At 36.2% G+C, this 14,177-nt stretch overlaps 1 protein-coding gene and 1 long non-coding RNA gene across 2 annotated transcripts; one reads left to right on the top strand and one right to left on the bottom strand.

Moving 5' to 3' along the window:
• The first annotated feature begins 691 nt into the window (after positions 1-691).
• Positions 692-10,594, top strand: LOC125392869 (uncharacterized). Its single transcript, XR_007229630.3, has 3 exons — positions 692-1,092; positions 8,996-9,101; positions 10,443-10,594. It is a non-coding gene; the product is annotated as an uncharacterized LOC125392869 (long non-coding RNA).
• Positions 10,595-13,357: 2,763 nt separating this feature from the next.
• Positions 13,358-13,640, bottom strand: LOC125392564 (keratin-associated protein 19-3-like). The gene has a single exon (XM_048422374.2). It carries the CDS (start codon positions 13,623-13,625, stop codon positions 13,371-13,373), a length of 255 nt encoding a protein of 84 aa, XP_048278331.1. The 5' UTR covers positions 13,626-13,640; the 3' UTR covers positions 13,358-13,370.
• Positions 13,641-14,177: the final 537 nt, after the last annotated feature.

Raw genomic sequence — 14,177 nt, 5'->3', positions numbered from 1 at the left:
GCCAAATTGCCAAATATAAAGGAAACACCATTTATTGACTTGTTAGAATTTTTTTGACAACACCCCATCTATTCTTTGCCAAGCTTCTTTCTCTTGATTTCTATAATATATATCCAGTTAGCTCCCCAGGCTCCCTCTCTTATTCTTTCCCCAATTCTTATTCGTTCATTAGCTTTGAAAGTATAACCTTTCCTTCTTGATCACACTATAGTTTTGTCAAATGGGATTTCATCAAACACCATTACTTATTTTTTAAATCTATTATTTGACAATTTTACACATGGATATAGCAGATTCTATTGCTCTTCCTTATCTCCTTTCTGCCTCTGTCAATGTACCCTCCTTTTACAAATACCATTTCCATATCAACTAATATTCTTTTGAGAGGCTATGATTACATTTTTGAGCTTAAAACATTGTATACGGATATTAACACCACCTACCTGGCTACTTATTCACTCAGATCCATTGAACTATGCTTAATTTCTGTTTATAGCAGTGGTAGAATCATCTTTCCTCCCAAATCTTTTCTCTCTCAGCCAATCAAGCACTTGCTTTTTATGGTCTTGAAATCCCCCATAAGATTTTAGTGCTTCAACTGTTTTGTTCACTGATATGCACTCAGTTTGTGAAGTGAACCTAAGTGAAATCTCAATTGTTCCCATCCTTAAGCCTGCTATTTATGATTTGTTGTCTATCACTTTTAAATTGTTGAACAATCTTCCTCCAGATCTTTCTGCCCCAAGAGAGGCATCTCCTCTGATTTGTGCTATAAATGACTGACATTGTAAAAAAAAAAAAAAAAAAAAAAAAAAAAAAAAAAAAAAAAAAAGTATGGGTCATTGTGAAAATGGTTAAACTCTTTAAATTCACAAGAAGTTTTGTTCCTCAACAGTCAAATGCTTCTGTCTTTTTATTTGTAATCCACATTATAAATCTCTTTAGTTCAAATGTAAGCAATTGTTGACACTGCATGACATCAAGCTTCTGTGACATCACAAATATATGACTTGTGACTTTATGTGGAATCATCTTTTGTATATCAGACACTGCTGACCAGAATCTTATTCTACACCTGGCTTTCAAACAAAGGTAAAGCATTATCTTCCTCAAAATATCTCCATCATGTATCTGGGAACTTCTAGGCTCTTTAGCACAACCTATAGAGCGCTACCGGATACACAGGACACAGTCATATCCTCCTTTCTCATCAGATTTTAGAGTGGTATTTGAATCTTTTCATACTTTACTCATTAAACATCTATTATATTTGAAGTAGAGACAGTTCCTATCATCATGTTTTATAATTAATTGTTCAAATAGATTAAGTAGTAATTTCTGCTTGATTAATTAAAATACATGGAAGTTCATAAAAGGTATAAATTCTATGACCTCTGATCTTTGTATGCCATGGAAATGCATTTTTCTGCTCTTCTCACTCTTTATTCCAATAAGATGTGTTTATGATAATATACTTACAGATTTACACTTTATTAAGCATAGTTAAAGTACTATATAGTCTTACAACTAAGAGAGGAATCAAAGAATGATTCTGAAAACTGGTTTCTGTTCTTAATGGAATGTTCTTAAGTAGGAGTTGTACAAACCAATGAACCACACAAATTCTACGATCCTATTCTGGAGGGTGCTAACTTTAAATTAAAAGAATGTCAGACAAAACCCTCCACAAGTTTCTAGTGGTGAATTTTCTTGAGTTCTGTTCCTAGCATTGTGTAAAGCTGAGTAAGGCAAGGACAAGGACTAATTTGCATCAGAATATAAAAACTGAATTCCTAAAGATCAAGCAAAAATAATCTACAAAGAGTGTCAAAATAAATGTCTAGCAACCCATTCCTTCCACAAATCCACAAATGCAAGTAATCTCCATCTACACAAAATAATAATATTAAAACAAGTCGAAAAGCTCTTTAGTTAGCTGGTAATTCCAGAGAGAGTAAGAGACAAAGGGAGTTGAAGAACATTTCAAGAATACAAAACTCAAAACGAGATGATGAAAAGGTAAGATGACTTAGCTCTTTAGAACACTCACTGCTCTTCCAGGAGACCAGGATTTAATTTCCAGTATCCAAATCACGTAGCTCACAATCACATTTAGTTCCATCTTTAGGTGACCTGATCACCTCTTCTGGATTCTTTGGTACCTATACACACATTTATATATTCAAATATACATACATACACACACACATGTACAATCAAATTAAAAATAGAACAAATATTTTAATAGTCAAAGAATAAGAGTAAAAATGAATAAAGTTGTGGCATGATTAATAAAAAATACTAACCTGCAATTCCTTACTATCCTAAACAGTTGGTAATAATAATTTTCAAGGACAAGAAATTTGCATTGCATTTTTAAAGATTTGTATAGGTACAATACTTTGAAGAAAAGTAGAAATGTATATATAGCATGCTCTAAAAAATTAATCTCAAATTTGAATCAATATACTAAAATAAATATACAATATACAAAAATTCGATCCAATGTAAAGCATTTAAAACCAGTAGTTGCTTTTTAAAAGTAGATTGGGGCCATTTGTGGCTTTTTAGCCACTGACACAGACCAGAGCTGCACATGGGGCTACAGCCATACATGGCTAGCTCAATCAGTAGAGCATGACACTCTTAATCTCAGGGTCATGGGTTTGAGCCCCATATTGGGTGCCAAATGCATCATAATTAATAAAAACCCTGAAACATATATCGGGGTTCAACATGAATATCAAAAAAGCAAAGCAGTCAAAATACTAGAGACTCTTGCCTCAATGATAGGTAAGACTTTTCAGACTTAAAGAGAGTGAGTTCCTGTCTCATCCCAATTTATATTCTTCTCTAGTACTGGGATTAAAGGCTTGTAGCATCTCTGCCCGGCCTCTATGACTCACTAGTGCGGTTGCTGGGATTAAAGATGCGTACAAACACTGTTAGGCCTATATGGTTGACTAGTGTGGAAGCTTTGCATTGCCCTCCAAGAAAGCTTTATTTATTAAATTACAAATGAAATATCACTAGAAAGAAGTGTAGGGAGATTCACAGTCATAAGCCTAGCTAGGTTAATCAACTCTGTATTTAGCTGATACCGAAGAAGTCCTCAGCCACTAGCAGCTATGAGAAGTCACTGTGTGTTTCTCTTCTAGACTAACCTTAAAACAAGAATGAATAAAGCAATATTATGTAACAATAATGCATAGAGGGAGTAAGGAGTTAAGGATAAGCAAAAGAAGCAGAAGTTCTTCTTGAAGTAGTTTTTATTACTGCAAATAAACAAAGCAGATATTGAAAACTTGAGTGATATTCAAGGACATTTTTGAAACAAAATATAAAATGAAAGCGCATTGGGTTACTAATAATCTACCAAAATTTTTTTATCTCAAAAACTGTAAAACAGAAAAATAACAAAAAATCTAAAGAGAAAAAACATTGTATATCTAATAATACATAAAATTATCACATAAAATTTTCAGAGCTGATATCAAACATCATATAAATCCTATATGTATGAATAAGAATAGTTTATAAAACAATTTTTGATTACACACGCACACACACACATACACACACACTCACATAAAATTATATTTTATAAATGTAATCCTTTACCCACATGTACATTTGTTTTGGGTAGGTTATATATATGAAGGGAACATTTCTTGTTTGTGACCTTGCTTAATATATTTAAGCCCATTCTTTGTCCAGTAATTTCTTTGATTGTATTACTAAATAGTACTATAGATAGACAGATGTATATAAGTGATAGGTACGATAGATAGATAGATAGATAGATAGATAGATAGATAGATAGATAGATAGATAGATGTAGATAAATGATAGGTACATTAGATAGATATCACTTTCACTATCCATTCCAAGGTTGACCCAAATTCTTTAAGTTTTTTGCTATAATGAATAAACATGGGGATGTAAATATCTCTGAGATAATCTTTGTAATCTAGAATCTAGATATTAACACAGATCAGGACAATTGACTGGTCTATCAAGTTGGGCATTTTTAAATTCTTTGCATTTGAAAGCACTTGGAATCCTCTCTCCTATTAAAGACAATAAGCTGATTACCATCAACTATAGTCGTCATTCTCTGTTTTGTCCTTTAGTATAAACTCTTAGCTCCACATTAAGGTGAGATTAGACAGCACTTGTATTTCAGAGTCTGATATGTTTTACTTACAGGTTTTACATTCTAGATGAGTTAATAATTTTGAAATTCTTTTTAGAAGGAATAGAAAAAAACGAGAAAAGCACACATAAGACCATTTGTAGTCTTTTATATACACACACAGACATATGCTACATGATACAATGTACACTCCTCTGCACACATACACACCATACACACACGCAGGCTCCATAATGCAGCATACACTCCTCTATACACATACACAAGCTACATAATGCAATGTACAATCCTCTACACACATACAAAAGCTACACGATGAAACATATACTCTATTGCATACATACACAAACTACATGATACAATACACACTCCCCAGCACAATACACACACACAAGCTACATGTTGCAGCATATACTCCTCTACATACAAACACAAACTACACGATACAATGTATACTCCTCTGCACACATACACACATGCACAAACTACATGATGTAGCTTATACTCTTCTACACATGTGCACAAGCTACATGATGCAATGTAAACTCCTTTGCACACACACACAAAGTACACGATACAACGCATACTCCTCTACACACATACATAAGCTACATGATACAATGTATACCCCTCTATACACACAAACACACACTGAATGTTGCAATGTACACTCTTCTACACAAACACATGCACTACATGAAGCAATTTATATTCTGACACACACATAAGTACATGATGCATAGAATATTCCTTCTACCTCACTAGGAACATGATGAAATGTATACTTTTCCACACACACAATCCACATCATGCACTGTACACTCCCCCCCACACACATAACATACAAGCTACATGATGTAATGTACACTCCTACATACACATATAAATTTACTTGTGAATGTGAGTGCACTACACAATTTATTTGTCTCAGAGGTCTTCTGATATAATTTCAAAGAGATAATCTTTATTAAACATGAACTGTTCCAGGACACTGAAATTCAGTAAGCCCTCAAATATTTTTTTTTCTGAAATAAGATGGTATTTTTATTTAAACTCAGTAATCATAGCACAGATAGATAAATGATTACTTATAAATTCATATACAAAAGTACTAAAGGAAAGATTTTCAAATAAAATCTAATATTATGCTAAAATATAACACAAGAGAAAATGAGATTTACTTCAAGAAAACCAGGTTTATCTAAGTAAGCACCATACTCTTAGATGATAATTTCCTATTTCAGTTGCTTTTCACTATTGCAGCAAAGTATTTCACAGAAAAAAACACACTCAAGAAAAGAAGACTGTGTTTATTTCTACTTATGATTGAGGGTACCAGGCCAGAAAGTTATGCTGTTAAGAACACGAGTTGGCTGGTCACATTGTGTCTTCATTTAGAAAGCTGTCATTGGTGCATCTTAGTGCTCAGCTTGGTTTTTCCTTATTCCTTTATGTTCAATCAATGACTCCAGCTCAGTGATCAGTCCTGCCCACAATTAGTGTAGGTCTCAGTGCCTATTACACACTCCCTCAATCCATCCTAGAAATTCCTTACAACATGCCAGCGACTTGTCTCCTACAGAAGTCCAAATTCCATCTAACCAAACAATAGGATTAACCATCACATTATCCTCATATTTACTTTCCTCTGGGGATATTTAAAATATAGTTCATTAGGAAATGACAAGGCAAATGTGCACAGGAAATAAGATAGTTGAATATGGTATGTTTCAAAATGAAGTATTACCAAAATTTAAGCATTTTTAATAATGATAAATATGCAAATATCTTAGAAAATATATTAAACAATTTTCAGAAAGCACTTTTGAGATTTCTGTTTATTATTGTTCTTGCTGTTTGCTTGCTTCTAAAGCACAATACAAGGGGCTGGAGAGGTGGCTTAGCACTTAGGAGCAGCTGCTGCTCCTGCAAAGAGTCACATTCAGTTCTCAGGCCCTCCAACACGTCGCTTAGGACCACCAGAACTCCAGTCTCGGGGAATCTGACACCATTTTCTGGCCTCCATGGGTATGCAAGGCTATGTAACATAATTATACAGAAACACAAACATACATACATATACATAAATAAATCTCAAGAAGACACAGTACATTAGAATATGTATACTATGTAACTTTAAGAAGTTTGATGAAAAAATCCACTCACTAAGCTGTTTATGGAAGAAGAAAAACAGAAACAAATTTCATGAACCAGTCATCCTGCTTACTCAGAGAAGGAGGGGTGAAAATGAGGTGAGTACCGACAGAATAAATGAGATGAATTTAAAGCGTTACTATGATTAGCATGCATCCTTTTGCTCCTTCTTGAAATTTTTATTCACAAGAACACACAGTAGTTATTTGTTCAGGACAGGCATGGTTTCTCCTATTCTTCCACATAGTAATACATAGCTCCTCATGACAGCTATGGAGAAATATACCACAAGATTTACCTATCAATTATGTGATATCTATCCTTGAAATCTGTTTTTTTTTAAGTTTGGGTTGACTGTAAATAAAAGTCTTATGAATATCTTTACACATTTGTTTTCATGATTATATGCACTCATATTTGTTGGATGCATTCCCAGGAGTGAAATCACTGTCACAGGAAATATGAATGCACAGCTTTAATAGCCATGGCATGTTTCCTAAAGTGCTTTTATTATTGTGTATTTTAAGAGACACTGTGCAAAAGTCCCTTCAGATTTACAGTCTTGCAGAGTCACAAGTGCTGAGTATTTTGATGTTTTAATGGCTCTGTGGTACTAACCCTAACTCAGACTTAAGCACACATTTCTCAGACCGCTAGTGCCATTGACTTCACATGTTTATATGAGTAATTGGCTACTTAAACATCTTTTAATTTTTGTTTCTTTGTTTATTTGAAAAATTTTATTTCTTACAGTGTCTTACACCAATATGGATAGGTTGCATACAGTGCCTAATAAGATCTTTTTTTTATTTTCTCATTTTGCATACCAATTCCAATTCCCAATACCACCCCTCCCATCCCTCCTCCTGCTTTTTCCACTTTCCCCCACCCCAACCCCCTCCACTCCTCAGAGAGGGTAAAGTCTCCCATGTGGAGTCAACAAAGTCTAGCACATCACTTTGAGGCAAGGTCAAGGCCCTCCCTGGTATATCTAGGCTGAGCAAAGTATCTCTCCAAAGAGAACAAGCTCCAAAAATCTAGTACAAGCAGTAGGGATAAATCCTGGTCCCACTTCTAGTGACCCCATAGACTGTCCATCCTCTTTTAAACCATTTTAAACCAGGCATGAGTATGTGCATCTACAGCTGTCTAATACTTGACAATGGTATGGAAAACACACAGTGGAGAAAAGGCAGCATATTCAAAATGTGATACTAGAAAAACTGGATGAATGTCCACAGTAGAGCATTGAAATTAGACCCATCCTTGCCACTTTACACAAAAACTACTTACAAATAGCAATGTGAAACCTGAAACACTGAAAATGTCAGAAGAAACCACACATGATGAGTAACCTGCAAGATTACTTTGCCTTGGAATTAAAGCCCACAATTGACACATGGACGACCATTGTCTTGTGCTATTGGACTTAGTTTTCAATTATTATTAGATGCACTCATTAATATTTGAGATATAAACAATAATCTAACTGAAATTAAGGGTAGAATGGTGGTAGAGTTGAGAGGAGAACAGGTAAATCTTATCAATGGGCATTAAGCTGAATTTAGACAGCAGTAAGCACAATAAATATAATACATTGGCCATATATGGTATAATACTAGAAAAAAAGAATTTGAATGTTTTGTCATACAAAATTATAAATGCTAGATTAAATACACATTTAAATTGCTTATCCCATATTTTTGCATAATAGGTTTAAGCAATACACTTACCTGTTAAAATAATAAATGAAAACACCTGATGTTTAACGATAACAAAATACAAATCATATCAAAAGGAAAATGAAATTCACATTTTTTTTGAGACAGAGTTTCTCTGTAGCTTTGGAACCTATCCTGGAACTAGCTCTTATAGACCGAGCTGTCCTCCAACTGACAGAGATTTGCCTGCCTCTGCCTTTCTAGTGCTGTGATTAAAAGCATGCACCACTACCACCTGGCTGAAATCCACTTTATTTTAAAGAACAAGAAATGATCAGACTTAGATTCATTTTAACACAATTATGAAATGTACAACTTCAAAGTTGAAGATCAGATGTGGGAATGTTATTTTAATTTATATAATTCATTTGCTCTTATATTAAATTATGCTTCAGATTATCAAATGATAAGATATCCTGGAATTCTTCAAATAAAATTCAGATATGAACTACTACCCTTTTAATATACTACTAGTAAAAAATGTATATTATGCTAAGAATTGTACTTAATGAGGAATATCTTTTCTCCCTAGATAATATTGTTGTTGCAGGATATTTAATCACACTATGAACCTCGAGATTGCATTATTTGCTGGAGGAAAGAAAACTGTTTCCAGTTATGGTGTGACTCAGCCATAATACACACCTTAAATTCAAGAGTCTTCTTCTTGAATATTATAGATAGGATTAAATAAAGTCAATCAAAGATCAAGAGGTAGAACAAGCAAAAATTTGACAGGAAATGAACAAGATAAAAAACAGAGAGTAAGATGGAGTCAGGATGATGGCTAGAGAGAAGCATAGGAAGTGGAAGGGACAGACATTCAAGTTTCAGGCAGTCTTGTTTGAGACAGTGGGGAAGAAGAGGTATATCTGGGAAGTCAGCAGAGAAGGAAAGTCAGTCAGCTAGGTGCTTTCTTTGCATCTTGGTGTAGGAGGTCCTTCTGTCTGTGTGTTGTTTTTAGTGGTTCATGAACGAAGAACAGCCTTGGCGTATAGAGTGGGAGGAGGAAGACAGAGTCAGAGATACACCTTGGAACGGCTGGAGTCAGATGCTGTAAATATTACCCGGTAAGCCACTGCCACATGGTGATACACAGATCAATAGAGATGGGTTAAATTAAAATGTTAGAGTTAGCCAATAGGAAGTTAGAGCTAATGGGCCAAGCAATGGTTTAAATAATATGGTTTCTGTGTGATTATTTTGAATCTAAGCTAGCCAGGTGACTGAGAACCAACAAACAGCCTCTCCTACAACAGCCTCTCTCACCTATCAGATTTTCAGTTCAGCATTTGGCTCCCAAGTATTTTTTATTATTATTTTTTTAAAAACTATCATTTTTTTATTTTACATAATAATCTTAGTTCCCACTCCCTCCCTTTCTTCTATTCTCTCCACCTAACCCTGCCACTCCTCCCCACATCCACTCCTCAGAGAGGGTAAGAAGGCACATTGCTTTGGGGAACTTCCAAGGCCCTTTTTACTATATCTAGACTGAGAAAGGCATTCATCCAAAGAGAATAGGTTGCAAAATCATCAGTATAATCAGTAGTTCTGGTGCCACTGTCAGTGGTCCCACAGTTTTCTCCAGTCATACAACTATCACCCACATTCAGAAGGAATAGTTTGGACATATGCTGTTTCCTTCCCTGTCCAGCTGGAGTTGGTGATCTCCCATTAGCTCAGGTAAACTGCTTCAGTGGGGGTTCCCATAATGGCCTTGTCCTCTTTGCTCATATTCTCACTCCTCCCTCTCTTCAGTTGGACTTTGGGAGTTCAATTCAATGCTGCAATGCAGGTCTTTTCCTCTGTTTCCATCAGTTATTGGATGAAGGTTCTATGGTAATATTTAATATATTCATTCGTCTGACTACAGGGCAAGGCCAATTTTGAGGTACCCTCTCCTATATTGTTTAGGGTTTTAGCTGAAGTCATCCTTGTGAATTCCTGGGAATTTTTCTAGTGCCCGATTGTTTTGCTAGCCTCATAATGGCTCCCTCAGTCAAAATATCTCTTTCCTTCCTCTCTATCTCTGTCTTTCCTCCATCTCAACTATCCCATTCCCTCAATTTTTCTTCCCCCTTCCCTTCTCCCCTCATCTTTCCCTTCTGTCCTCCCTACTCCCTTCCACCACCTTGCTCAGTAGATTAAAAAAAAATTCAGGGAAGACCAGAAAACAAGTATTTTGGCAAACTGGGAGGTTGAGATGGAGGAAGGATGGATATGGGAGCAGGGAAGAAGATATCTTAATTAAGGGAGCCATTTTGGGGTTGGCAAGAGCCTTGGCTCTAGAGGGGTTTCCAGGTGTTCACGGGGATGTCCCCAGCTAGGACCCTGGGCAGTGGAGGAGAGGGTGCCTGAATGATCATGTCCCATAGCCACACTGATTAATATCTTGCATATCACCATAGAACCTTCATCCGGCAAAGGATGGAGATAGAGACAGAGACCCACATCGGAACACTGGACTGAGCTCCCAAGATCTGGTTCAAGAGCAGAAGGAGGGAGAATATGAGCAAGGAAGTCAGGACCACGAAAGGTTGGTCCACCCACTGAGACAGTGTGCCTGAGCTAATGGGAGCTCACCAAAGGATTAAAGGTTTGTGCTTCCCAAGTGCCGGGATTAAATGTGGGCATTTAGGAAGCACATGCCTTTAATCCCAATGTTTGGGAGGTAGAGGCAGGGAAATAGGAATTACAGTGAGTTAAATTTAAAACCTGCTTGAAAAAGGCAGGCTGAAATTCAAAGTGAATGTCCTTTGTGACCTTAAAATAAATATATTTAAACCTTGAATTTATATATAAAGAGAAAGGGTAATATAGGTATATTTATCTACACATAGTGAGGTTTATTTAGTCTCAAATTTTCAAAATAATTTTAATTGAAACATAAAGCTTTTTCTGTTGCCAAGAAAAGAAGCATTTTACCCTAGGAAAGATGTAACCTGGCAAAACAGGAAACTTCCAGGTTTAGGTTTGGGGCAGTGTTTTGCTCTTGTCTTTCCAGGAGAATAAAAAGATCCAGTCAAGAAATCCAGAGACCACTGGATAAGTGAAACATCTGAAGAAAAATGATAGATCATCTGGAGAAAATAACCCAACAAATAGAGTAAGCTGGCCAAGTGGTATTGCCCCTCCAGCTGACCGACTCTAAACCCCAGATTAGCACCAGCACCCATGCCACCATCTTGCCTAAGTGGTTGTCCCTACCTGCCAGACAACCACCCAGTGTGAACAGGAGGCATGGCTGTCCTTCCCATGGGAGATTCCCAAATACTTGTTTCTGCTGCCCTCTACAGACTTAAGTGGCAAGTGGTCTTTATGTGGCCCCAATTTAATAAAATACTAAAGCTGGTTTGGGAGTAGAAGCATGACTCTTTCCTCTAAACCTGCATGTGCTTGCTAAAAGAAACCTCAAAAAAAAATATCTCTGTCTCAGACCAGAAGAGTCACCTGGTATGGAACAGAGGAAAACCAAAAAAAAAAAAAAAAAAAAAAAAAAAGTGACTATTCTATTGCCACTAATTTCATGACGTTTTGATTTTTCTTTGACTCTCTAAAACCTTTTATTTCTCTTTAGACAAAAAGGGGAATATTACAGGATATTTGGTCACACTCTGAACCTTAAGATTGCATTATTTACTGAAAAAAAATCTGTTTCTAGATGTGGTGTGGCTCTGCCCTACCACACACCTTTAATCCAAGAGTTTTCCGCTAATTGTAAAGAAGAATAAAGTCTACCACAGGTCATAGGTGGAGCAACCAACTGGTTGACAGGAAGTGAGGGAGGAAAATCGACAAAGAAAGAGAGAGGGGGGGAAGTCCACATAGAGAGGCGCACAGGAAGTAGAAAGGAGGAACCTTCAGTTGAAGGCAGGCTTATTCAGAAGGTGGAGGTGGAAGACAAAGGTGCTAGGTGCTTTTTTTGCCTCTCTGAGCTAATTGGGCTTCACTCCATCATTTGGTTCCCGATTCTTCATTGATAAAGACAAACAATTGAGATTTAGTCAAAAACAACATATTGTCATATTTTATTAAGGCATTTTCAACTTAAAATATATGGAGCATTCCATGTCTTATTTGTTGTCAAAAGAAAAAAACAAGAACTCCAAACTGTTGGAATTGACCAGTGAAATAATTTTAAATTAAAATTATATTTTAGAAGAATTCTAGTGGTAGACTCAATATCTATATGAGATGTAAATTATTCAAAATACTTACTTTTCAATCATGTAATAAACTTCACTGAATAGAATCATACATATTTAAAGCTGGAATAGAATGGTATCCACTTTTATTTTAGAAAAAAATTTCTTTAAAATGTTTGCTTTTTATCTCTAAAATATTTTAAGCATGTGTAAAAAGAATACATGAAAACAGCTTTATACATTCATCTTCTAGCTTACCAACTTATAATCTACTTAAAATTTAATACTATATTGATCTATTTCGGTAAATGCTTCTTGAATCCTTGGACATAGAATTATTATATTTTGAAGGAACTAGAAGTACAGGAATTTGTGTATAAGGGTGATAAAGAGGACAAAGACAACTGCTAAGCCACAGGGAGCAAGGAAAGATGGGTCAGTGGAAACAGAGATGGGAAAGAAAAAAACAGGTAGAGGATGGGGTTAATAAATCAACATTTGCTGAATTTCTTACTGATAAGAAAAAACACACATAGCCACACAAATCCAACAAAATTATTTTTGTTGCAGAACTGATGTTTTGGTGAGGGACAGTGGTAAAACTTGGACTTCTGAGGGCACTTGGCAGTGGGACCACCACCCACCTAGCATGTGCTAGATTGTGGGAGCCCATTCCCTACGTTGGAATGCCAAGCTCAGCTTTAATGCAGGGGTAGGGTCTTGGTCCTGCCCTGACTTAACGTGTCAGACACTGTTGACCCCCCATTTGAGTCTTTACCTGTTGGTCGGAGTCTATGGGAGGTGGGCTGGGTTGGAAGTGGTGGAGTATGAGGAGGGGTGGGAGGGAAAACTGAGGTTAGAATGCAAAATGAAATTAAAAATAAAGAAAAAATTTAAAAAACAACTGAGGTTAAGGCAAATGAATTGTGTCAGGAAAAAGTTTCTTATTAAAGTTGTGAGAAAACAATAACTTTCCAGGTAATATAGAAATAGATCCCTGAAGATCAACACTCAAAGATTCAGGCTTCATCTACTATGCTCTGCATTATTTACAGAAACAAAGTAATACAAAAGGAAGTAAAGTTCTGGATAGAGAAAAAGCAAAGAATGCAGGTCACAGAGTAAAGACGCTTAGAAAAAAATAAGGCATCACAGAACAGTAACCCATGGGTTATAGATTCAAATATTTATTCAATAGAAGCTGGAAAATCCATACCCTCCATAGTATGAAGGGCGGCAGCAGCCATATCCATAGCCTCCAAAGCCAGAGCCGTACCCGTAGCCACCGTAGCCAGAGCCATACCCATAGCCTCCACAACCACAGCCATAGCCCAGTCTGCGGATGCCATTACATCCACAGCCATAGCCTCCATAGCCGTAGCCCAGGCCCCCAAAGCCACCATAGCCGTAGCCCAGGCCTCCGTAGTAGCCGCTGTAGTAGCTCATAATGTCTGGAGTGGTAGGTTTGGTTTGCAGCTGCAGAACAATGTTGTCAGTTCAGCTGCACAAGGCCATTTATATATACTTGGAGAAACCACACCTCTAAATGCAATTCGTTAAAACTATTCATTAAAATTGAAAACTATGTGAACAATGTTGTTTCTTAGGACTCAACCCCTTGTTTGCATGAGTGGTGATTTAAATACTATGCAACATGTTTGATGTTCTGCTTTCTTTGGATGGCTAGAAAGATGTTTTGTCTCTAATTTTTTAAAAAAAAAAATGTGCTATTTATCGTCCCTGTGTATGCATGAGTTGCTGAATTTCAAGCTCTACAATAAACTCCTTGGCTTCAAATATTGAAATGGTATCTCATGAAGTTGCCTTTACACTCCAACTTCATCTTTTTTTTTTTTTTTTGACATTCTACTGTTGAAGAATTTTTTTTCCTAAGCCAAGTAGATGTGCCATCACTCTTTTGGCAAATATCCACATGCACTAAATCATAACTGTTGAAATGCTAGCTGCCATTAAAAGATGACAATAAACTATGATGTG

The sequence above is a fragment of the Myodes glareolus genome, chromosome 2 (assembly GCF_982192425.1).
Source record: "Myodes glareolus chromosome 2, mMyoGla1.1, whole genome shotgun sequence".
NCBI lineage: Eukaryota > Metazoa > Chordata > Mammalia > Rodentia > Cricetidae > Myodes > Myodes glareolus.
Note: the sequence above shows the minus strand (reverse complement) of the source record. Positions and strands in the feature narration are given on the sequence as shown.